This window comes from Nicotiana sylvestris, chromosome 7 (assembly GCF_000393655.2).
Source record: "Nicotiana sylvestris chromosome 7, ASM39365v2, whole genome shotgun sequence".
NCBI classification, from domain to species: Eukaryota; Viridiplantae; Streptophyta; class Magnoliopsida; order Solanales; family Solanaceae; genus Nicotiana; species Nicotiana sylvestris.
Window position 1 is genome coordinate 64,437,685 of NC_091063.1, and position 26,252 is coordinate 64,463,936.

The 26,252-nt window shown below is 39.9% G+C and overlaps 1 protein-coding gene and 1 non-coding gene across 2 annotated transcripts; both read left to right on the top strand.

Annotated features, from left to right (window-relative positions):
• Nucleotides 1–578: 578 nt before the first annotated feature.
• On the top strand, nucleotides 579–685 carry LOC138874313 (small nucleolar RNA R71). The gene has a single exon (XR_011401352.1). It is a non-coding gene; the product is annotated as a small nucleolar RNA R71 (small nucleolar RNA).
• A 17,601-nt stretch (nucleotides 686–18,286) lies between these two features.
• On the top strand, nucleotides 18,287–19,191 carry LOC104210170 (protein GRIM REAPER). The gene has a single exon (XM_009758989.2). It carries the CDS (start codon nucleotides 18,310–18,312, stop codon nucleotides 18,868–18,870), a length of 561 nt encoding a protein of 186 aa, XP_009757291.1. The 5' UTR covers nucleotides 18,287–18,309; the 3' UTR covers nucleotides 18,871–19,191.
• Nucleotides 19,192–26,252: the final 7,061 nt, after the last annotated feature.

Here is a 26,252-nt window from a genome sequence, read left to right on the forward strand (position 1 = left end):
TTGAGGCCTTTGCTGATATGGCCCTGCTTGTTGATAAGGTCTATAATTTGGTTGCCCATGGTTCTGATTCTAGTATCCCGATGGACCTTGTACTTGTTGCTTCTGGAAGCTTTGAGAGTTCTCTGCACCATTTGGATTGCTCCATTGAAATCCTGGGTAATTTTATGCCTTTGGACTGCTAAAAGGGTACGGTTTATAACCGACAAAATGGACATGCTCGTCATTATGATTGCTTGCTTGACATTTATGGTTCATATGGTTTCCTCTACACATGTCACAAGTCTCAGATTGGCTTGGTTGTTGTGTATTCACCTGAAAAGATTCAAACTTTTGTGCCAAAGAAACAATTTGCTAAGTTAGTATATTTAAAATATCAACCTGATTTACCGTAGTAGCCTTCTTGATGATTACACGCTCAGATGTCCATTGGATGGCATTCTCAAAAATCTTGTTCAACAGTTGTAATGCTTCCTCCATGGTTTTTCCCATTACAGAACCTCCTGCAACTGCATCAATCACATGTCTAGCAGAGGGTTTTAACTTGTGATAAAAAAATATACAGTTGTATGTGTTCAGGAATGTCATGGTGTGGACATTTTCTTAACATTACTTTTAATCTTTCCCAAGCTTGATAAACTGACTCAGTGTCAGTCTACAAGAAATTAGAGATGTCTTGTCTTAACTTTATGGTTTTAGCAGGGGAAAAATATTTATTTAAAAATTTCTGAGTCATTTGGTCCCATGTGGTAATGGAACCTTGTGGAAAACTTCGCAACCAAGTCTTGGCATCTCCTTTTAAAGAAAAAAGAAATAGCCTTAACTTGCTAGCTTCAGGAGGTACTCCATTATACTTAGTTGTTTCAACAAGTTTCAGAAAGTCAATTAAATGACTGTGTGAATCTTCACTTGCGTCTCCAGTGAAGATGCAAGACTATTGAACTGTTTGAATCAGGCCAGTCCTAATTTCAAAGTTGTTGGCTGCCACTGGAGGTTTTCTGACACTAGATTCACAGTTGAAGCGGTCAGGTCTAGCATAATTCCTTAGGATTCTGTTTGCTGGCATTGGTGCTACTTCATCAAACTGATCCTCCACAAAGACTGGTGGTTGAATGTCTTCTACTCCCCGATTCTCCATTCTTTCACCAGCTATGCTTTGAGAAGATGATGTTTTTCCTTTCCTGCACAATCGAAGAGATTTTTCAATTTCTTGATCGTAACTAGCCAATTTTTTGTAGAAGAGCAGGTCATAAACTACTTAAAATTTTAAGAGAAAAAAAAATAATAATAGTAGTTTCTAAAAAAGTACTAGTAGTTAATAAAATAACTAATGACATTTTTAAAGAAAAAAAAAGTACGATAATATATATTAAATATAAGTAAAGGTAGTACTAGTAAATAATAGTAATTAGAAATAAAGTTAGAATATAGGTAAAAGTGCTAGTAATATTATACTAAATATACTAAAGGAAAGCTAATAATAGAAGTAGTAGGAAGAAGTACTAGTTAGTAGATAGTGAAAATACTACAGAAATAATAATAATAGTAGATAGTGAAAATACTGACAGAAATAATAATAATAATAATAATAAATTCTCAAATTAGTAACAAAATATTTAATCTGAAGTAGATGTATGCCAATCCCCGGCAACAGCGCCAAAAATTTGACGAGGCCAATATGTAATGGAATTTTCTGCTCGTACTCTGTCAAAATCTAATATAGTTTAAGAAATCGTCCCACAGAGACTGGATAATCTATGCTACAGACTTGTAATATTTTAACTACTATTTGAGAGAATCAAATTGATGAAAAGTGAGCGAGGTATAAAACTTGTTAATTACTTAAACAAAACAAAATATTTTTGGAAGATTTATAATTTAAAAAGGAGTTGGGAATCATTGAATTCACTTGATAATATAACTATAATAAAATCTCAATTTCTACATTTATTTCTCTAAAGAATAATTGTTTATTTCTAATACAATTATATTTTGCTCACTAAGAAATAATCAATTAATAACACTCCGTGAGAATTATGTTAATTAATAAATTTAAGACTAGTGACGTTTAAACCGAAATATTTTTCTTGCTTGAATTGTGCTAAAAGAAAGTAAAAACTTCATCAGAATATTTTTACCAAGGATCAATAATCTTGCCTACAATAATTCCTCCGTGAGAATTAAAACTGAGGCAAGCAAGATTACTGACTTGAAATAATAGTTTACTAAAAAATTACTTTCACACTACTATTTTATTCATCAGTTATTATATATTAATTTTGCTCCACGAGAATTACAAAATTAATATATGAATAACTTAGAGATAAAATATGTAGATGTGATGATAGAGTAATTAAAAACCATTATTTCAGCACAGTATGAAATGTAAATATAAAGTTTCAAGCCAAGAATATATATAAAAACTAAGATAATATTATAAAATATATCAAGCTTCATCAACTATCCCAACAAAAGAAATTACTCCATTATGGCGTAAGAAAAGCTAAAAAGATATTTAGAAGACTAAAAATATTTAAAAGACTAAGGAAATATTTTTACTACAAAGAAAGAAGATCAAGACCAGTTCTTGTCTTACAAAGATTAGATATCCTTATCAAAAGAGAGCTTGCTATTTATAGGAAAAGATGAGTAGCTTTTGTCATGTTCCACTTTTGCGAATGTGAAATCCATATCTGCGAAGTGAACTTTGTGTACGTAGATTCAATATATTCAAATATGGCACTTGCGCTTCACTCTTGACTTCATGAGTTAGTCTTGCAAATGTAGCTTCCATGTATGCGAAGTGACCTTTGTGTAGGTAGATTCAATACATGCAAATTGTGACGATCCAGTCAGTCGTCTCATGAGTTACCGCTTCGTTTCCCCCATTTTTGCTTCTTATTGCTTTGTCTATCGGTTTTATATGTGATCGGGTTGGTTGGTTCGAGTTCGGAAAGGATTTGGTAAGGTTTGAGACACTTGGTCTCTTTTAAGGAAGCTTAAGTTGGAAAAGTCAACCGGATGTTGACTTAGGTGTTAGAGGGTTCGGATGTGAGTTTCAATGGTTCGGATAGCTTCGGGAGGTGATTTGGGACTTAGGAGTGTGATCGGAATATATTTTGGAGGTTCGGAGTAGATTTAGGTTTGAATTGGCGAAGTTGAGATTTTGGTGATTTCCAGTTGGTAGGCGAGATTTTGATATAGGGGTCGGAATGGAATTCCTAGAGTTGCAATAGTTCCGTTGTGTCATTTGGGATGTGTGTGCAAAATTTCAGGTCATTCGGACGTAGTTTGGTTGGATTTTTTATCAAAAGCGAAATTCGGAAGATTTTGGAAACATAGGCTTGAATCCGATGTGTTTTGGCTGATTCGATGTTTTTTGAGGGTTTTGAAGATTGGTACAAGTTTGAATAAGGTTTTGGAATATGTTTGTTCTTTTGGTTGAGGTCCCGGGGGCCTCGGAGTGATTTTGGATGGTTGACTGAGAGTTTGGGATTTTTGAAAAAGCTGCAGATTTTCTGCTTCTGGTATTTTCGCACCTGGGGATTGGGGACCGCAGGTGCGACGCCACATATGCGGATGATTGGTTGCCAAACCAGAAAGGGGCTAGGAGATCAGGAACCGAAGAAGCAGACTAGGAACCGAACTTGCGATGGCGCATGTGCGGATATTTCATCGTAGATGTGGAGTGGGAATTTAAATAATTTCTGTAGAATAGGTTCAAGGACCGCAAATGCGGGGCCGCAGAAGCTGGTATATGGCCGCAGATGTGAAAATGCCTGGGACAGAAGGTATAAATTGTGTCATTCGCGATTTTGAGCTATTTCACTATTTTAGAGTCGGGTTTGGAGCTCTTTGGGCGATTTTGAAGAGGGATTTCATGGGAACTTCATTGAGATAAGGATTTTGGATCTAAAAACTCGTTTCTACGGTATTCTTTCACGGATTAGGCTTGAAATTTATGGAATTTAATGATCAAAGTTTGGGGAAACTAGGGCTTGGAAACTTAGACCTTTGATTGAGGATTTGAAGGACCATATGAGGTCGGATTTCAGAACTTTTGATATGTATGAACTCGTGGGGAGATAAGGGATCTATTGATGTAAAAATTATCGAATTCCGAGACGTCGGCCCGGGGGTCGGGTTTTGGTAATTTCGGGATTTATGTTGTAAATTGCATATTTTCGCTTGGGCTTCATTCCCTTAGCATATTTTGACACCATGATTCTCATTTTTGGATAGATTCGACATGAGTTGAGGCCGATTCGAGGGGCAAAGGCGTCACGGGCTAGAGATTTGACTGGATTGAGGTGAGTAATGATTGTAAATGATATCCTAAGGGTATGAAACCCCGGATTGCACATTGTAGTGCCATATTGAGGTGACGCACACGCTAGATGACGAGCGTGGGGTCGTGCACTATTAGGGATTGTGACTTAGTCCGTCCCGAATGACTGTTTTACCGCGTATTTGACTGAAAACTATTTGCTATCGTCATGTTTTGGGCTGAATGCCATATTTGGGCTTCGTGCCAACTATTTGAACCTTTAGGGGATTTTTATTGATATTTCCTCACTATTTTAACTTTATACTTGAACTCAGACATGCTATATTCTACTATTTTTATAACTCAACCATGTTTACTCTGCTTTAACATTTAAATGATTTTGGGCAGAGCACTATGATTTACTGTTGCCCGAGTGGCTGTGAGACTCTGACTGAGTAAGGCCGAGGGCCTATGTTGTGAGGAAACACTGATTATGACTATGAGGCCGAGGGCTTAAGATATGTATGCCACGAGGTGGCTTGTTGATATGAGGTCGAGGGCCTAGTGATGATGCCACGAGATGGCTTGATATTGCGCTTGGGCCAAAAGGGGCCCCTCCAGGAGTCTCCACACCCCTAGTGAGCGCGGGTACCCATTGTGATGTGAGATATAGCCTGAGGGGCTGGTATTGTTGACGTTGTGCCCGAGAGGCAATTCTCTATGTGCTTATCTGTCATATTTGTCTGTCATTTACCTGTTTAATCATTAAATAGACATTTCTCAAAGTTTAAACTGAACTTATATGATTTATATACCTCTACTGAATCACTGTTCTTACCTGTTTTACTGTTTCATTATAGCCTATAATGTGCCTTACGTGATTTCATGCTTTCAGTCTTTATTTATAATTATTACACACTGAGTTGGAGTACTTACTTTACTCCCTGCACCCCATGTGCAGATTGAGGCATTGATGATCCTGCCAGTGCGAGTTGAGAGCTCTCGGCAGATTTCGGAGACCACGAGGTAGCTGCTTGGTGTCTGCAGTCCCGTGTTTCTTCCCCTTTATCATTTCTATCTCTTTATCAGACATTTTGTAATAGCTTATAGACTTTTCAGACTTGTATTAGGATTGATAGATGCCCATGACTAATGACACCCCATTATCGGGCTGTGTGGGGTTGTATTCCGCAAATTATGCTGTTATCTGCTAATTTGAGATTCTATTTGTTATGCTTTAGATTTATTTCTTGTGGTTTAATTGCTAAAAATTGAAATGGGAAGTGTCGGTTGGCCTTGTCTTCACGAGAGGCGCCATCACGACCGAGGCCGGATTTAGGGCCGTAACAAGTTGGTATCAGAGCCTAGGTTACATAGGTCTCTTGAGTCATGAGCAGGTTTAGTAGAGTCTCGCGGATCGGTACAGACACATCTGTATTTATCCTCGAGAGGCTGCAGAACCTTTAGGAAAAAAACTTTATATTCTTGAAATTCTTATCGTGCGAATTTGTTGATCCGAGTACTCAACTTTTGTTATTTTATTCTCTCACAGATGGTGAGGACACGCGCTATCGGTCAGGATGGACGAACACTAGTGCCACCAGTTGTGGCCACTAGAGGTCAAGGATGTAGTCGTGATCGCGGTAGGGGCAGAGGTGTGGCCTGCACAGTAGCTAGGGCAGCACCTTCAAATCTATCAGCCACCCCAGTTTAGGATCAGGTCCCAGTTATGGACGCTCCAGCAGCACCAGCTCAGGCACCAGTTGTGCCCATTGTGATTCCGGGTCTTCAGGAGGTCTTGGCTCTAATTTTATCAATTTGCACTGGCCTAGCTCAGGCGGTCTCAGCTACTACAGTCGCAGCTACTTCTTAGGCCGGGGGAAGCAATCAGACTCCCGCTGCTCGCACACCTGAGCAGGTCGTGTAGGGACTTTAGATGCCGGGGGCACATCCAGCCCAGCCGGTTATAGCTGCTCAGGACTATGTAGTTCCTTCCATGCCAGAGGATGAGCAGCGTAGGTTGGAGAGGTTTGGTAGACTTCAGCCTCCGACCTTCAATGGTGCAGAGGGTGAGGATGCCCAAGGTTTCTTGGATAAGTGTCAGAGGATTCTTCGTACAGTGTGTATTCTGGAGACCACTGGGGTCGCTTTCACTACTTATCAATTTTCTAGAGCTGCCTTCAATTGGTGGGAGTATTTTGAAAGGCGTAGGCCTGTTAGTGTAGCAACCCTTACCTGGCAGTAGTTCTCCGTTCTCTTTCTGGAGAAGTATGTGCCGCAGTCTCACAGAGATGATCTGGTAGGGAGTTTGAGTGGTTGTGTCAGCGAGAGATGACTGTGACGCAGTATGAGATGAGGTTCTCCGATTTAGCTCGTCATGCTATTGGGTTGGTTCCGACAGATAGAGAGAGGATTAGGAGGTTTGTTGATGGTCTCACTTATCAGCTTCGTATTCTCATGACCAGGGAGAGGGTGACTGGTGCTACTTTCGAGGAGGTTGTGGATATTGCCCATGAGATTGAGTCTGTTCGTCGCCAGGAGAGAGAGGAGAGGGAGGCTAATAGGCCTCAAGGATCTGGTAGTTATAGTGGTACTCCTTCGAGAGGTCAATTTCAGCACGACAGGGGCCGTCCATTAAAGCATGCTCAGTCAACTCGCCCGGGTTATCGTGGGGCATCATCGGATCATGGTTCTCACAGTTCTCATCAGGGCCAGTCATCACTTATTGCCCTTCAAGCTCAGAGTTCGTCCCATGCTTCATCAGTTCAGGGCTCTTCTATGCCGAATGTATCTGCTAGTCATTTCGGTGCTAGGGGTTCCCTTCAGTCCCCTTCTCCAGCACTCAGGAGTTGCTATGAGTGTGGAGAGATGAGTTATATATGGAGGCAGTGCCCTCGTCGTCTTGCGAGTTCATCTCAGCAGAGGGGTCAGTCATCAGCTTCAGCGCCAGTTACTTCATCATCAGCCACCCACCCAGCTAGGGGTGGAGGTCAGTCAACTAGGGGTCGCCCCAGAGGGGGAGGTCGCTCCAGTGGCGTTCAGGCCCGTTTCTATGCACTTCCAAGCAGACCCAATGCTATTGCTTCAGATGTTGTTATCACATGTATTATTTTAGTTTGCCACAGAGATTCCTCTGTATTGTTTGATCCCGATTCCATCTTTTCTTATGTTTCATCATACTTTTCTCGTTATTTGGGTACGCCTCGTGAGTATTTTGCTTCACCTGTTCATGTATCTACCCCTGTAGGTGATATTGTTGTTGTAGACCGTGTGTACCAGTTATGTGTGGTGACTATTGGGAGTTTGGAGACCCTAGTGGATCTTTTATTATTGTGTATGGTGGATTTCGATGTCATTTTGGGCATGGATTGGCTATCTCCATGTCATTCTATTCTAGACTGTCATGCCAAGACAGTCACATTGGCTATACCGGGTGTGCCATGGATTGAGTGGCGAGGTGTGATTGATTATATTCCTAGTAGAGGAATCTCATTCTTGAAAGCCCAATGTATGGTTGGGAAGTGTTGTCTTTAATATCTAGCCTTTGTGAGGGATGTCGGTACAGAAACTCCCAGTATTGATTCTGTTCCAGTTGTGAGGGATTTTCCCGATGTGTTTCCTGCAGACCTACCGGGCATGCCACCGGACAAGGATATCGATTTTGGTATTAACTTGGTGCTGGGCACTCAGCCCATTTCTATTCCGTCGTATCGTATGGCACCAGCGGAGTTGAAAGAGTTAAAGGAGCAGCTTCAGGAACTCCTCGATAAGGGTTCATTCGTCCTAGTATGTCACTTTGGGGTGCGCCGGTTCTATTTGTGAAGAAGAAGGATGGTACTATGAGGATGTGAATTGATTATATGCAATTGAACAAGGGAACAATTAAGAACAAGTATCCTTTACCCAAGAGCAAGGTGGGAAGTTCTTGGAGGGAAGGATGCCGATGATCTATTTGGAAACAGCCTCTCTACCCCATGGTAGGGGTAAGGTCTATGTACACACTACCCTCCCCAGACCCCACTAAGTGGGATTATACTAGGTTGTTGTTGTTGTATCATTTGCCTCGCATTGATGATTTATTCGACCAGCTTCAGGGAGCGAGAGTGTTCTCCAAGATTGATCTCCGTTCAAGTTATCATCAGTTGAAGATCAGGGACTCGGATATTTTTATGACAGCTTTCAGGACCCGATATGGTCATTATGAGTTCTTGGTAATGTCTTTTGGGCTGACCAATGCCCCAACAACATTCATGCATTTGATGAACAACGTGTTCCGGCCTTATCTCGACTAGTTTGTCATAGTCTTCATTGATGATATTTTGCTGTATTCGCATAGTCAGGAGGAGCATGCAGAGCATTTGAGAGTTGCGTTGCAAATATTGAGGGAGGAGAAACTTTATGCAAAATTCTCCAAGTGTGAGTTTTGGCTCAGTTCAATGGCTTTCTTGGGGCACGTGGTGTCCAGCGAGGGTATTCAGGTTGATCCGAAGAAGATAGAGGCGGTTCAGAGTTGGCCCAGACCATCCTCAGCCACAGAGATTCACAGATTTCTTGGTTTGGTAAGCTATTATCGCCAATTTGTTCAGGGATTCCCGTTTATCGCATCTCCCTTGACCAAGTTGACTCATAAGGGTACTTCATTTGTATGGTTGGATGAGTTTAAGGAGAGCTTTCAGAAGCTCAAGACAGCCTTGACCATAACTCCAGTGTTAGTTTTGCCATCAGCTTCAGGTTCATATACCGTGTATTGTGATACCTCGAGAATTGGTATTGGTTGTGTATTGATGTATGAGGGTAGAGTTATTTCTTATGCTTCTTGTCAGTTGAAGCCCCATGAGAAAAACTACCCCGTTCATGATTTGGAGTCGGCTGCCATAGTTCACGCGTTGAAGATTTGGAGGCATTACTTGTATGGTGTGTCTTGTGAGGTGTTTACTGATCATTGTAGCCTCCAGCACTTGTTCAAGTAGAAGGATCTCAATTTGAGGCAGTGTAGATGGTTAGAGTTGCTAAAGGACTATGATATTACTATATTGTACCATCTGGGAAACGCCAATGTGGTGGCCTATGCATTGAGCCGAAAGGCGCTGAGTATGAGGAGTTTTGCATATATTCCAGTTGGGATAGACCTCTTACAGTTTACGTTCAGGCCTTGGCCAATCGGTTCGTGAGGTTAGATATTTCGGAGCCCAGTCGGGTATTGGCTTGTGTGGTTTCTCGGTCTTCCTTATATGATCGCATCAGAGAGCGCCAATATGATGATCCACATTTTCTTGTCCTTAAGGACAGAGTTCATCATGATGATGACAGAGATATGATCATTTGTAATGATGGGATGTTGAGGATGCAGGGCCGGATATGTGTGCCCAATGTAGATGGGCTTCGGGAGTTGATTCTAGAGGAGGCCCATAGCTCGCGGTATTCCATTCATCCGAGTGCCGTGAAGATGTATCAGGATTTGAGGCAGCATTATTGGTGGAGAAGAATGAAGAAACACATTGTGGGATTTGTAGCTCGGTGTCTCAATTGTCAGCAGGTGAAATATGAGCATCAGAGACCGAGTGGCTTGCTTCAGCGGATGGATATTCCGGAGTGGAAGTGGGAGAGGATCACTATGGACTTTGTAGTTGGACTTCCACGGACTTTGAAGAAGTTCGATGCTATTTGGGTGATTATGGATCGGCTGACCAAGTCCGTGCACTTCATTCCTGTGTGTACCACCTATTCTTCAGAGCGGCTGGCAGAGATCTATATCCGGGAGATTGTTCGGTTGTATGGTGTCCTAGTTTCTATCATCTCAGATAGGGGCACTCAGTTTACATCGCAGTTTTGGAGGTCTATGCAGCGAGAGTTGGGTACTCAGGTTGAGTTGAGCACAACTTTTCACCCTCAGACGAACGGGCAGTCCGAGCGCACTATTCAGATATTGGAGGACATGTTGCGTGCTTGTATCATTGATTTCTGAGGGTCATGGGATCAGTTTCTACCGCTTGCAGAGTTTGCTGATAACTACAACTACCAGTCGAGTATTCAGATGGCCCCATATGAGGCTTTGTATGGGAGACGGTGTAGATCTCCAATTGGTTGGTTTGAGCCGGGTGAGGCTAGGCTATTGGGGACAGACTTGGTGCAGGTTGCTTTAAAAAAGGTGAAGGTGATTCAAGAGAGGCTTCGTAGCGCAGTCGAGGCAAAAGAGTTTCGAGATGTGTCCTACATGGTTGGCGAGAAAGTTCTGTTGAAGGTTTTGCCCATGAAGGGTGTTATGAGGTTTGGGAAAAAGGGTAAATTGAGTCTTCGGTTCATTGGGCCTTTCGAGGTGCTTTGGAGGATTGGGGAGGTGGCTTATGAGCTTGCTTTGCCACCCAGTTTGTCGAGTGTGCATCCGGTATTCCACGTTTCTATGCTCTGGAAGTATATTGGGGATCCATCTCATGTTCTGGATTTCAGTACGGTTTAGTTGGATGGTGATTTGACTTATAATGTGGAGCCAACAGCTATATTGGAGCGTCGGGTTCGAAAGTTGAGATTAAAGGATATAGCTTCAGTGAAAGTGTAGTGGAGAGGTCGGCCCGTGGAGGAGGCTACCTGGGAGACCGAGCGGGAGATGCAGAGTAGATATCCTCACCTGTTTGAGGCTTCAGGTTTGTTTCCTGACTTATTCGAGGACGAACGTTTGTTTAAGTTGGGGAAGATATGATGACCCGGTCAGTCGTCTCATGAGTTACCGTTCTGTTTCACCCATTTCTACTTCTTATTTCTTTGTCTATCGGTTCTATATGTGATCGGGTTGGTTGGTTCGAGTTCGGAAAGGATTTGATAAGGTTTGAGACACTTAGTCTCTTTTGAGGAAGATTAAGTTGGAAAAGTCAACCGGATGTTGACTTAGGTGTTAGAGGGCTCGGATGTGAGTTTCGATGGTTCATATAGCTTCGGGAGGTGATTTGGGACTAAGGAGCATGATCGGAATGTATTTTGGAGATTCGGAGTAGATTTAGGCTTGAATTGGCGAAGTTGAGATTTTGGCGATATCTAGTTGGTAGACGAGATTTTGATATAGGGGCCGGAATGGAATTCTGAGAGTTGCAGTAGTTCTGTTGTATCATTTGGAATGTGTGTGCAAAATTTCAGGTCATTGGGACGTGGTTGGGTTGGGTTTTTGATCAAAAGCGGAATTCAGAAGATTTCTGGAAACTTAGGCTTGAATCCGATGTGTTTTGGTTGATTCGATGTTGTTTGAGGGTTTTAAAGATTGGTACAAGTTTGAATAAAGTTTTGGAATATGTTTGTGCTTTTGGTTGAGGTCTCGGGGTGATTTCGGATAGTTGATGGAGGAGAGTATGAGATTTTTGAAGAACCTGCAGATTTTCTGCTTCTGGTATTTCCACACCTGTGGATTGGACCGCAGGTGCGACGCCGCATATGCGGACGATTGGTCGCAGAAGCGGAAAGGGTCTAGGAGAGCAGGAACCGAAGAAGCGGTCTAGGAACCGCACCTGCGATGGCGCAGGTGCGGATATTTCATCGTAGATGTGGAGTGGGCATTTTAAGTGATTTCCGTAGAAGCGGTTCAAGGACCGCAAATGTAGTACCGCAGAAGCGGGTATATGGCCGCAGATGCGAAAATACCTGGGCCAGAAGGTATAAATTGTGTCCTTCGCGATTTTGAGCAATTTTACAATTTTTGAGTCAGCTTTGGAGCTCTTTGGACGATTTTGAAGAGGGATTTCAAGGGAACTTCATTGAGGTAAGGATTTTGGACCTAAAAACTCGTTTCTATGGTATTATTTCACGGATTAGGCTTGTATTTTATGGAATTTAAGGATCAAAGTTTGGGGAAACTAGGGCTTGGAAACTTAGACATTTGATTAAGGATTTGAAAGACCATTTTAGGTAGGATTTCAGAACTTTTGATATGTATGAACTCGTGGAGAGATAAGGGATCTATTGATGTAAAAATTATCGAATTCCGAGACGTAGGCCCGGGGGTCGGGTTTTGGTAATTTCAGAATTTATGGTGTAAATTGCATATTTTCTCTTGGGCTTCGTTCCCTTAGCATATTTTGATGCCGTGATTCTGATTTTTGGATAAATTCGACACGAGTGGAGGCCGATTCGAGGGGCAAAGGCTTCGCGAGCTAGAGATTTGACCGGATTGAGGTGAGTAATGATTGTAAATGATGTTCTGAGGGTATGAAACCCTGGATTGCACATCGTAGTGCCATATTGAGGTGATGCACACGCTAGATGACGAGTGTGGGGTCGTGCACTATTGGGGATTGTGACTTAGTCCGTCCCGAATGACTGTTTTACCGCATATTTGACTGTAAACTATTTGCTATCATCATGTTTTGGGCTGAATTCTATATCTGGGCTTCGTGACAACTATTTGAACCCTTAGGGTATTTTTATTGATATTTCCTCATTGTTTTGACTTTATACTTGAACTCAGCCATGTTATATTCTACTGTTTTCATAACTCAGCCATGTTTACTCTGCTTTAACACTTAAATGATATTTTTAAATGATATTTTGGGCTGAGCACTATGTTTTACTATTGCCCGAGTGGCTATGAGATTTTGACTGAGTAAGGTCGATGGCCTATATTGTGAGGAAACACTGATTATGACTATGAGGTCGAGGGCCTGAGATATGTACGCCACGAGGTGGCTTGTTGATATGAGGTTAAGGGCCTAGTGATGATGCCACGATATGGCTTGATATTGCGCTTGGGACGAAAGGGGCCTCTCCAGGAGTCTGCACACCCCCAGTGAGCGCGGGTACCCATTGTGATGTGAGATATAGCCTGATGGGCTGGTATTGTTGACGTTGTGCCCGAGGGGCAATTCTCTATGTGCTTATCTGTCATATTTGTCTGGCATTTACCTGTTTAATTGTTAAATAGACATTTCTCAAAGTTTAAACTGAACTTATATGATTTATATACCTCTACTGAATCACTGTTCTTACCTATTTTACTGCTTCATTATAGCCTATAATGTGCCTTACGTTATTTCATGCTTTCAGTCTTTATTTATGATTATTACTCACTGAGTTGGAGTACTCACTTTACTCCCTGCATCCTGTGTGTAGATTCAGGCATTGTTGATCCTGCCAGTGCGAGTTGAGAGCTCCCGGCAGATTTCGGAGACCACGAGGTAGTTGCTTGGCGTCAGCAGTATCGTGTTTCTTCCCCTTTATCATTTATATCTCTTTATCATGCATTTTGTAATAGCTTATAGACTTTTCAGACTTGTATTAGGATTAATAGATTCTCATGACTAGTGGCACCCTGGTATCGGGCTGTGTGGGGTTGTATTCCGCAAATTATGCTATTATCTGCTATTTTGAGATTCTATTTATTATGCTTTAGACTTATTTCTTGTGGTTTAGTTGCTAAAAATTGAAATGGGAAGTGTCGACTGGTCTTGTCTTCACGAGAGGCGCCATCACGATCAGGTTCAGGTTTAGGGCCGTGACACAAATATGGCACTTGTGCTTCACTCTTGACTTCCTGAGTTAGTCTTGCAAATGTAGGTTCCATGTATGCGAATGTGACCTTTGCAAATATAGATTCCACGCATGTATATATGACTCTTTTGCTTTCATTCTTGACTTCATGACTTAGACTTGCAAATGTACGTTCCATGTATGCGAATGTGACCTTTGCAAGTATGGATTCCACACATGCATATATGACTCTTTTGCTTCCATTCTTGACTTCATGGGTTAGATTTGCAAATGTAGGTTCCATATATGCAAATGTGACCTTTGTGTATATAGATTTCACATATGCATCTATAGCTCTTTTTCATCTCTAATTGTCTCTTCCCATAAGCCCATATGTATATTCCACATTTGCAAATATGAACTTGATGTGTGCAACTGTGGCTTAGCTTCATTCTCTTGTCTTTTAGCTTCTTTCCTTCTTTTTCATAATTTCTTTTTCCTACAAGAAATGTTAGAAAATATGCGAGGATAGGATATTATTATTCATATTTTATTTTAAAAACTTATTTTTTACGTATGAAATTACATGAATAATTTATATCCATGAACGCTCATGAAGATGGTACTCAAAGCCCTCTCCTTCAGGTTTACATTCTCTGTCTCTTTCATCTCTTCAGGAAATCCTCATCAATTGCCTTTCATAACCCTTGTAACACTAGGGACGATTTCATCATAATCTTCCATAGACTGAAACTAGAACCCTCGTCAAATTTCTCTACTTTGTACTTTGTTGAAGATGCTGAAGACATCTTACCTTAGATTATATGTAGAAACCCGAACCTTGGTCTTATACCAATTGTTGCGGAAGATCGTGGGTAAACTAGCACACAATCACATATAAAGCAAATAGAGAAGAAAAATCAACACAAGGATTTAACAAGGTTCGGTAAGCCTAATCCTCGGGGCAAAAGCATAGAGAGTTTTTCACTATGGATGAGAAGAAAAGCACAGTACAATTTATGGAATTCTCAACTAAAACCCCTATATATAGATCCAAAATAGTCTCAAACCTACAAGAGAAAGGTTTCTCAGTCCGACAAGGACAATAAGTTTTCCTTTCTCAAATCTATTAGAACAATGAGTTTTCCTAAACCTATAGGGATTATGAATTTCCTAAAAATACAAGAAAATAATTCAAGCAAAAAATAACAGTTTATTTCCCTATATATTTTCTAAAATCCGGGATCCTCTTTTCCACAATCCACTTGCTCCGTTTCAATTGTGTGTGCTTTACTTGATTAAACTAAAGGTTAGTTAACTAACAAGCTGGATTTAAAGCATGTACATAGGCTAGATAATATATGGTCCATAGGACGACAGCAAGCTAGATTGGTACGCAGCAGTAAACAAAATAATTAGTCAACACGCAAACCAGACTTTGAACCTATAGGTATTAGCTCTTCCAAAAGCAATTATTATTAGAGGCCAGAGAGTAAGGAAAAATCTTATTCGTGCATGGCGCTTACAATAATTCTATAAAGGCAACGTACACTTAAAATTGTCATGAATTTTCATTTAAAAACCTCAATTAAAACTTGTTCCAATTGAACATCTATAATAGATCTAAAGTGTATCAATCAGGACACATTGCGCACTGATGAGAAAATACCTCAAGCGCGTGTCTGCAAGAGCTCGTTACGTGGAATAATTAGCCAAATAAATTGTTGATTTCACTTAGAACGCGGCTAATTATTCCTTACGCCTCGTAAGGAACACTTGCAGACACGAGTTTGAGGTATTTTCAAGCCAATATCGAATGTATATAATTGGTATACTCTGGGCCTACTAGATGTATTCAATCGGAACAAGGCCTAATTAAATGTCAAGAAATTGCACGGGGCGCCCTATTTGGTCGCCCTCATTTAACCTATATCCATTTTTTTAAAATTTTTTAACTTGTACCCACTTTTTAAACAACTTCAACCCCTTTTCTCATCTTCCTCCTCCTCCTCCTCCTCCTCCTTCTTCTATTGTTGGTGCTGCTATGAAACTTCAGTTCATGGGATGATTGCCATAAGTATGTTTATCAGATTATTTAAAAATAAATTATAAATAATTACGTAAGTTAGTAGACAATAGTTTGTGAATATTTCCACGTACGGGAAGTTAAAGGTCACATTTAGTGATCTGGGCCTACTAGATGTATTCAATCGGAACAAGGCCTAGTTAAATGTCAAGAAATTGCACGGGGCGCCCTATTTGGTCGCCCCCATTTAATCTATACCCATTTTTTTAAAATTTTTTTTTAACTTGTACCCACTTTTTAAATAACTTCAACCCCTTTTCTCATCTTCCTCCTCCTCCTCCTCCTCCTCCTCCTCCTCCTCCTCCTCCTTCTTCTTCTTCTGTTGTTGGTGTTGTTATGAAACTTCAGTTCATGGGATGATTGCCATAAGTATGTTTATCAGATTATTTAAAAATAAATTATAAATAATTACGTAAGTTAGTAGACAATAGTTTGTGAATATTTCCACGTACGGGAAGTTAAAGGTCACATTTAGTGATTCTTTTCATGATAATTCTGTTCTTTTCACGTTTATTGTTTCCAAAATTTATGATTTAGATACTGTTAACAATCTGATTATTTATCTAGTATGTTAGAAAGTTTTTTCAAAAACTTCAGCTTATATAGTGCTAAAGTTTTTACAAATGAACTAAATAACTTCAGCATCTTCTGCTGAAATTTTTGAAAAAGCTTAATGACAAAACTAATGAATCCAGGACAAAAAAACTTTAGCTTATTTAGTGCAATTACTAACAAAAATTTCAGCAAATAGAGAACAAAACTTCAACTACTATGCTTAAGTTCAGCAATTACAAACAAAAACTTCAGCAATAGAGAACAAAACTTGCTACTATGCTTAAGTTCAACAATTATAAACAAAAATTTCAGCACACTTGGTTCAGCATTTTTTGCTACTTCAGACCCGTCTACTAGAATGCTGAAGTTTTGCGTGATTGCTTTTTTTACTTCAGCCCCGTATGCTGAAGTTACGTGAAAAAGTAGGTACACTTGCAATTCTTTTTGCAAAGCGAGCACAAGTTAAAATGTGACCCAAAAAATAAGTATGATGCAAATGCTATGTTAAGTGTCCAATGAAAAATTGTGGTAACTTTATATGCCTCCATATGGATCCATCCTTCTATAAATCTATAAATGCGTGATAACATATCTTTTCAAAAACTGTAATTATATATAAATAATTAATATATATTTTCACCTTATTTTTATCACTAATTATAACAAACAAACAAAAAAATGCAGCTAAGTGTAAACAACGAATGTTAAATATTTTTCAAAAGCGGAGTACAATTGGGACGGTAGATGCATGTGAATAAGTTGAGAAAAAGAAGTCAACCATGTGATGGTTCCATTTTCAGCAGTGTCTACGGTCCAGATTTTATAATGGAAACCACCTATCACACAAATTACTTAAACCGAAGTCGCCGGGACGCCTAGGATCTAGCATGAGAGGCCTGTGAGGAAAAAGGGCATAACCTCGCGTTTTGCCCGCCGGGAAATCGGATCTATTCAACGTGTATAATATATATTCAGTCTTATGGTTCAAGCAAAATTAATCTCGATCCTAAATTACTCTTCACTCCACCCCTCCTTTTCCATCTTAATCACCATTAAGACTTTGTAATCAGGTGTCAGTATATACTACTGCGAGATTTAGTTTTATATTCCTTTACAAAACGCTTGTCACTTAAAAAAAAAACTTATTTATTTTTACTGCTCGCCCTTAATAATCCAAAAAGGCATACGTCATTATTTATTTATTAAAGGAATAAATAAGAGTAACTTAGTAATAAAAAACTGATAATTGTGGTAACGGGTCAACTTGTGCATACTTGGATCAATTCCAACTAGTACCTACTTTCTTCTATCCAGCTTAAGCAATTTTATCCACCAAATCATAGATAAATGATATTGGGTCTAATTGTATGTATGCCTCAAGGTTAATACTTTCCAGCTCTCTTCTAGTGGTTGGACATATCACCTATTCGGCAATATGTGCATGCATTTTTACTGTTTATCATTCATCGTAATATATAGTGTAGTTTTACTCTATGCGTATTGACATAAAATTTCAAATTTATAGGCATAATTTTTTTAATCCACTTCTATGATACGTTTGTTTGAACAATCTTTTCAAAAAGTTGTTGAGGATATATAAGTAGTTCCAAGTAATGCTTTAGTTTCATGGGCATAACATCCTTTCGTGCATGAAAATTACTGTATTTATAAATATATGCTTACATATATACTAGATCGTCGTATTAGATGTTAGACTTTTCAAACAATGTTAATATTGAATTATTCCACTAGCTAGTTATTAATGCCTCTACTTTTATTATAGAAGTCAAGCTTGCTTCCGGAGTTCGCTATAGCTAGGGTTATAGGATCCAGGGCTTTGGACTAATTAAACAAATAATGATTCCCCATCTAATAAATTCTGAGCACAAGCAGAGAACAATCCCTCCCTTAAAATAAGGAATATTTTATCAAACAATCTTCAACTTTTAAATGATATATGACCCCTTTGCCTCTCTTAGCTTTCACTCTTGTAGGAGACATCGATCACATACTTCAACTTGACTCAGAGAGAATGGCATCAATCAACTCCATTTTAGCACTCAAACTCACTGCCATTTTCTGTCTCATTATTTTCCCACTTCTCCTCTCTTCAATTAACGCTGATCAAAACTCTAACTTTCTCTATGATGATGACGCCGAAGATCAAGACGAAGAATGGATTCTTGATACACCATTTTCTTATAGTAATTTAAGAGGCAAGTCCTACGTGGCCAAAATCAAGAAAGGTACGAGTTGTGACGCGAAAAAATACAATATTTGCAATGGGGTGCCAGCAAATAATGGGACGAGCATGCTTTATTGCTGCAAAAAACATTGCAGAAATGTGCTTGGAGATATGAACAACTGCGGTGTATGTGGGAAGAAATGTAAATTTGGACAACGTTGTTGTGGTGGGGTTTGTACCGATGTGGTATATAATCGTATGCATTGTGGCAAATGTAACAAAGCTTGCTTGCCTGGAGTTCCATGTGATTATGGATATTGTGGCTATGCTTAGGGAAATATATTCAAAGTTATTATACATGAGAATATACAAGGTAGCTAGTTAGCGGAGCTCTATATTTATTATTCTCACTTTGTGATTCTATGGGATGTTGATTATATTGGAAAAAATAAGTTTAGTAGGTCCAGTTCATAGTACTATATTACTATTATTACTGAGTTTCTTTTTATTCCCTTTTTCCTGCTTTTGCATATAGGAGGAAGAGGAGGACAAGTTTTTGTACGTAGTATTACACATTTCTAGCTCCATTTCATACACGGAGAAACACTATTGACTATGTTGTCATTAATAAAAGTATGTGATTTGTTCTTGGTATTCTGTTGACGATTTGTATCAATTAATTAGTAGAAGCATTTTGTGCAACATTAATGTAATCTTTGACGGTAAGCACGGCAAGCTAACTTGCCATTAACGGTACTGAAATACCAGAATTTGGACCATAAGTGAATCCAGAATCTAAAGTTGGTGGTTTTAATGAGTGTGATCTTATTTTATATATATATATATATTATTTTGTACATAGTTCAAGCAGGAAATAATTAGTTTAGTTAAACCAATAGAAGCGGCCTAATATTCCCTTATGATTAGGTCTTCTTGTTACTACACCATTTAATAAAACCTTCTTATGAGTTAGATCTACGGCTGCATTGCTAGAATAAAACAACTAGGCTAAACTTGTGTCGGTGGAGAAGGGAAATGCAGGCTTGAGAACTATAAATGTCAAATGAAACCAGGTCAAATACTTTAAGGACTTGTAATTTTCGATTATGTGATAGCAATTTTACAACAAAAAAAAAGGTCAGATACATAATAAAAGTTAACACCTGTGTACGAGTAAAATCGGGGGCAAAAGTTTCCCCCGATTCCCCAATAAGGAAACAAGAGGGAAGCACGGTCTGGCGCGACTATAAGCAAGGTCAAAGGACCACTCGTATTGGAATCCGGGAGGAGTAAATGATGTACTTGCGATGACACAGTAAAATAACGGACCCAGACCAAATAAAGTTTTTAGACCACGGAAAATGCGGGAATGGTTATGCATGACAAGTAGGGAGCCGTAATATTCGCCATCAACCGGATGTTATGGTGCAAAACTCGTTCGATATCAACTATGGATCGACATTTACCGAAAAAAAGAAGTTTTTTACATCATTTAGACTTGTACTAGAATTAAAATTCTTTTACTATATAAAAGGAAAAGTTTCTTTTATTTTGACACATGATTGACACGCAAATCAAAGCAATAAAGTTCAATTTAGTCTTTTAGCTATTATTAAAAGTATCCTTAGTTATTCTATTTTCTTATTTGCATATGAGCTTATATAGAGGGTCCGATCGAGGTTGAGTTTCACTGTTCATCATTAGGCTTGATCATTGCGTTACAATTGGTTCGATCTTTCATTTTATCTTTAACTTAATTGCTTATTGTTCTTAAATCATTCGTATTGAATTGAATCACATATCTTTTAAATCGCTTACAAATTTAATTGTTATCCATTTCTGGAGTAAACAATGCCAATTTTTATTTTAACACCTAAACAAATCCTTATACCTTTTAGACACTTTAATACCTATAAATATGTGTATTTTCAACAATGTGCTTGTTATGAAGGACACTCTAGATTGACAAGTTAATAAGGTTTTCGCTACCAAAAGTCCAAATTTTTATCGTCCTAACTTAAGATAATACGTAGAAGACTTGAAACTTCAAAGAGACATCCTAGTTTGGTGTGTAAGTACCACGGCATTCACGGTCACAAGACCGCAGATTGCCGAGAGTTAAGAGAAGAAGTTACTCGACTGTTCAACAATGGGCACCTTCGAGAATTTCTAGGCGAGCGAGCAAAAAAACCACTTTAGAAATAGGGACGCCAACAAACAGTCCGAACAAGAGGAGCCTCAACATGTAATCAACATGATCATTTGAGGAGTTGATGTCCCCCAACGGCCAAAGATAAAGCACACCAAAGTTTCTATCACGAGAGAAAAACGCACCCGAGATTACATCCCAAAAGAAGCCGTCTCTTTCACCAATGAGGACGCCAAGGGCATCATACAGCCTCACAACGATGCGTTGGTAATATCCGTACTTATCAATAAATCTCGGGTAAAACGTGTGTTGATTGATCCAGATAGCTCGGCAACATCATCAGAAAGGGTCGTAGAACAACTGGGGTTGCATGACCAAATCATACCGGCAGTCCGGGTATTGAATGGATTCAACATGGCATGCAAAACCACAAAGGGTGAGATAACTTTACCGGTAAACACTATCAGGACCACCCAAGAAATAAAGTTCTACGTGATCGAAGGGGATATGAGGTACAATGCCTTATTTAAAAGGTCATGGGTTCACAACATGAGAGTGGTGCCTTCGACTTTACACCAGGCGCTGAAATTTCCCATTGCGAGAGGAGTCAAAATAGTCTACGGAGAAGAGTCTACCATAAAGGAAATAGTCACTATCGATGAAGTGATTCTGGTTCCCGCGGTCGACATCAAAAAGCAGGGAACCGAAAAAAGAACAAAAAACTAAATATCAATCAATGATACCAGCCTCAGCCGAGCTGGAAGAACAAAAGGAGCATGGAGAGGATGATGATAATGATTACATCGTCCCGAGATCTTTCTTAGCACCTGATGACACTGATGCCACCAAATCGATTATCGAGGAATTAGAGCAAGTAATATTAGTCGAGCACCTACTGGATCGAAAGGTATACCTAGGCACGGGGTTAACCCACGATCTCAGGTAAAAACTTATTGATTTTTTTAAGCTAACGCCGATTGTTTTGCCTGGTCCCATCTAGATATGGAACGGATCCCGCCGGACGTAACCACTTACAAATTAATCTTGGATCCGAAGTTCCATCTGGTGAAGAAGAAGAGAAGGCCACAGTCCGAGATCAAACACACATTCATCAAGGACGAGGTATCTAAACTTCTGAAAACAGGTTCCATCCAGAAAGTTAAATACCCCGATTGATTAGCTAACATAATAGTCATGCCAAGAGAAAATAAACTTAGAATGTGTGTAGATTTTAAAGATCTAAATAATGTGTGTCCAAAGGATTCTTTTCCTTTGCCTAACATCGATCGAATGATCAACGCAATGGCCGGACACGAGATATTCAGTTTTCTCAAAACCTATTCCGGGTACAACCACTTTCGAATAGACCCGGGCGATCAAGAAAGACTTCTTTCATAACCAAATTTGGCACTACGTAATGCCGTTCGGATTAAAGAACGCGGGTGCCACATACCAACACCTAGTCAACTGGATATTTGAAGAACAAATAGGAAAATCAATGAAAGTTTATATTGACGATATGTTGGTGATAACTAGGGATTCTAGCCTATTTTATGCTCCTTTTTGCTTAGGTTTTGGATTAAAAGTGTATACAAGTATTCCCGAAAGCTAACTTTTTATGCTTGCTTGCAGTGTTTGGTCAAAAAGAGACAAGGAAGTCATAACCAGCTCAAAAAGGAGTAAAACCTGCACAAGTTCAAAGATGAGTCAAAAGAGCGCTTACAGCGAAGAAATAGACGCGGACGCGGAGGATCCACCGCTGAGGCAGTCTTAAATATGCTATCAACGGTGGCAAGGTTCAGAGAGTCATATTCTGGGCTTAACAGTCACCGCTGTCCGCGGTGAAATTGTGTGGCAGCGGTGTCATCGGATATGGCCGCGGTCAAGTTCTCTCCCTCAGCAGAAGTGAGAATCAGAATACTAAGTCTGGAGCTCAAATTGAAGACCGCGATCTACACTCATATTTCGGGGCCGCGATTGGAGGAGCGCTGAGGCAATAGTTTTTTCGCTCCTAGAGGACTCAAGTTTAGAACCAGCCAAAAAGAGAGGAACTGCGGTTCGCGCTTGCTTTTGCGCGGCCGTGGTAGTCATAGCGCTGAGGCGACTTATTTTCAGCTGTCAGCGGAATCTCCGTAGGGGCAATTTTGTCCGAAGAATTTAGCTATGTATAAATAGTTCTTTTTCGGATTTTTAGGTCATCTGTTGTTTGGTAAAGCACGTGAACAACCGTTTTTAGCCTTTTTGAGTAAATTTAGAACATCTTTAGCAATTAATCTTAGATTTTAATCTTGTAATTACTTTTTATGGCTTATATTTCATCTCCATCTTTGATTTCTTCTTTGATTATGAGTAGCTAAACCCATTAGCTAGGGTTGTGACCCAACCCTAGTGTAGGCATCTAATGGGTCTTCAATTTTAGGGCTTAAATATTTATGGGTTAATGATATTTAGCTTGATTTATGCTTTAATTGTTGAATTGGTGGTTGCAAACATTAATTTGTGCCTTTTCGAATTAGGCTCTTCTTGAGAAAGAGAGACTAAGTCTAGGAAATTCAGGCTAATAAGGAATTGGGGTGCATTCAAGAGATTGATAGCCCCAATTAAAGGGTTAAACCTAGAGTTAGTAATACCCGACTTGAGCCAATTTTGCTTGCATTTTTTAAACACCCAATTGGGCTTGAGAAAGCTAATTAGGGCAAAGTCACTCAAACTACCAAGAGGTATAGAGTGAGTAACTACGTGCAACGATTATATAATGATCCCAATTACAACAAGTTTGCCCTAAGTTTTAGACCCCGTTAGATACCCACCTATGTAAGTCACTTCCCTAGTGCCTTTTTACCAATTGAGAAAACCTTACAAAAAAATATCATACTTAGCTTATTTTCATTCATCATTAGTGTTAAAAGTAGAATAGTAACCAAACAAAGCATGATTGGAAGTGCAATTAAGAATATCATACATAGCTAGATTAGATAGAAACTCAATTCCAAACTAATATTACCACTCTGTGGATTCGATCCCAACCTTTCGGGTAAAAGCTGCATCGACCACTATTTCCATTCTATAGTGGTATAGTGTTGGATCCGATCACTTTTTGGTGTCGTTGTCGGGGAGCTAAATGGTTTTGGCTATCTATCTAACTAGTTTTGTGTCTTGTTTTTCTTTCCTTCTGTTTTACTAACTTGTGTGAGTCAATTGATTCAGGTGAAAAATGGCAAACATTGATCCTCTTGGAAATGTTCTCCCGGGGAAGGAGGTAGATGATAATAGTGAAGATAAGGTGCCTCTAGTACCTCAAGGACAAAGAAAAGGCCGTCAGGCCAATGAAACATTCCAGACCCTCCCCCAGCTCCTCTAAGAGTCGCTCCTCGAGTGCTTCCAAATGAATGATACGCAAGTGCAATTGTCCCACCCCGGATCCGGGCCGGCAATTTCCAAATTACAAATGTGATGTTGACTTTATTAGAGCAGCGAGGGTACTTCACAGGCGCTCCCCATCAGAATTCATATAAACATATAAAGGGCTTTGTGGATACCTGTTGTAAGCAAACAGACAAATATGTTGGAGGATGCATTGAGATTGAGATTGTTCCCTTTTTCACTTAGAGGGAAAGCTTTGGACTGGCTCGAAAGAGTTCCCAACCATTCAATCACTACGTGAGATGAGCTGGCGGACAAGTTTATAGCTACGTTTTTTCTCGCCAGGGCATATGACGACCTTGAGAGATGAGATTTTGGCCTTCAAACATGAACCTAATGAACCACTACATGACCGAAGTAATGATCCAGCAGACATTCTACTATATCATTAACACGACCAATCAGTGTGTAGTGAACCATCTAGCAGGGGGAATTTTATGAAAACACCTTATGCTGAGGCGTGTGAGATCTTGGATAAGATGGCAGATACTTCCTCAGCTTGGCAAACTCGAGCTATTGTGCCACAGGGTGATCCCATTGTGATTCACCTGCACAAAGAGCTCCACGACCATGGCCAAGCAATAACAAAGTTAACGACAATAATTAACCAGTTGGAAAAATCTCGGTTGCAATAAGTTCAAGCGCCGAGACAAGTAAATGCTATGGAAGGTGTCAACATGTTGGTCAACAAGAGGCGATAAAGAGGTCAACAAGGTCAAGGTAGTCCGGATCAATATGAGCAGGGTAACGGTGGTTTCAACCAAGATGAAACCAAGATGATGGGTATGATGAGCAAAGTGAGGAAGTCCAGTACATGAACAATTACCAAGGACAAAAGGGCAATGTTCCTAACCAACAACAACAATGGAGATCCCAAGGAAACTAGGAGAACCAAAACTAACCGGGAAATAGCAATTGGATGAACAACAATCAGAATTGGGGCAACCAGAACAACTAGGGCAACTGGAGTGGCAACAACAACAATTGGGGAGGAAACAACAACCAAGGGGGTTGGAATAATAGCAATCAAGAAAATCAGTGGCAAGGCTTTCAAAGACCTCCGATGTATCAACAACCAAACAACCTGCCTCCATTTCCGTCCCAAGATCCTAGCTCATCAAACAATGAGATGGGAAGGATCGAGATGATGTTTGAACAAATGATGAAAAATAATGCCACTCTGATGCCCAGTTGGCATCCCATAATGCTTCAATCCGAAACTTGGAGGTTCAACTTGGCCAGATTTTGCAATCTTTGAATACTCGCCCTAAGGAGGCTCTACCTAGTGATACGGTAGTAACCCGAAGGGTGGGAATAATACCAGGCATGCAATGGCGGTGATCAGTATAAGCGATCGAGGTGATGATGTGAATACCTCCAAGCAAAAGGAAGTTGTGAGTGATGAGGTTGAAGTGGATGATGATGATGTTCCTATAGTTGATGAACAAGTGAGTCAAATAGAATTTAAATGCGGAAGTGAGAATGGATATTCATGATAATGAGGTGGAGACTCAAGATGATGTGAACTCATCTAGGAAACACGTAAGAGACATACTGGAAACGGTAGTGCCCAAAGCTAAGGCTCCCTTGGCAAAGCCTCCTCTACCTTACCCTCAAAGACTTACAAAGAAAAAGAATGAAAACCAATTTAAGAAGTTTATTGAGATGATGAAAAACTTGTCGATCAATGTTCCTTTGGTAGAAGCTCTTGAACAAATACCTGGTTATGCCAAGTTTATGAAAGACTTGGTGACTAAAAAGAGATCTATGGATTGTGAGACCATCAAAATGACTCATCAAGTAAGTACAATTGTGCACTCGATGGCTCCAAAGCTTGAATATCCCGACGCTTTCACCATTTCGTGTGCCATTGGGAGTGCGGATTTTGCAAAGGCATTGTGTGATTTGGGAGCAAGTATCAATTGATGCCTTACTCCTTGTTCAAAACTTTGGGTATTAGTCAACCGAGAGCTACTTCAATGAGATTGCAAATGGCGGATAGAACAATGAAGAGGCCGCTTGGTATTATTGATGATGTTTTTATCTGGGTGGATAAGTTTATTTTGCCTGCTGACTTTGTGATTCCAGACTGCAAAGTCGACTATGAGGTGTCAATAATATTGGGAAGACCTTTCCTAGAAGC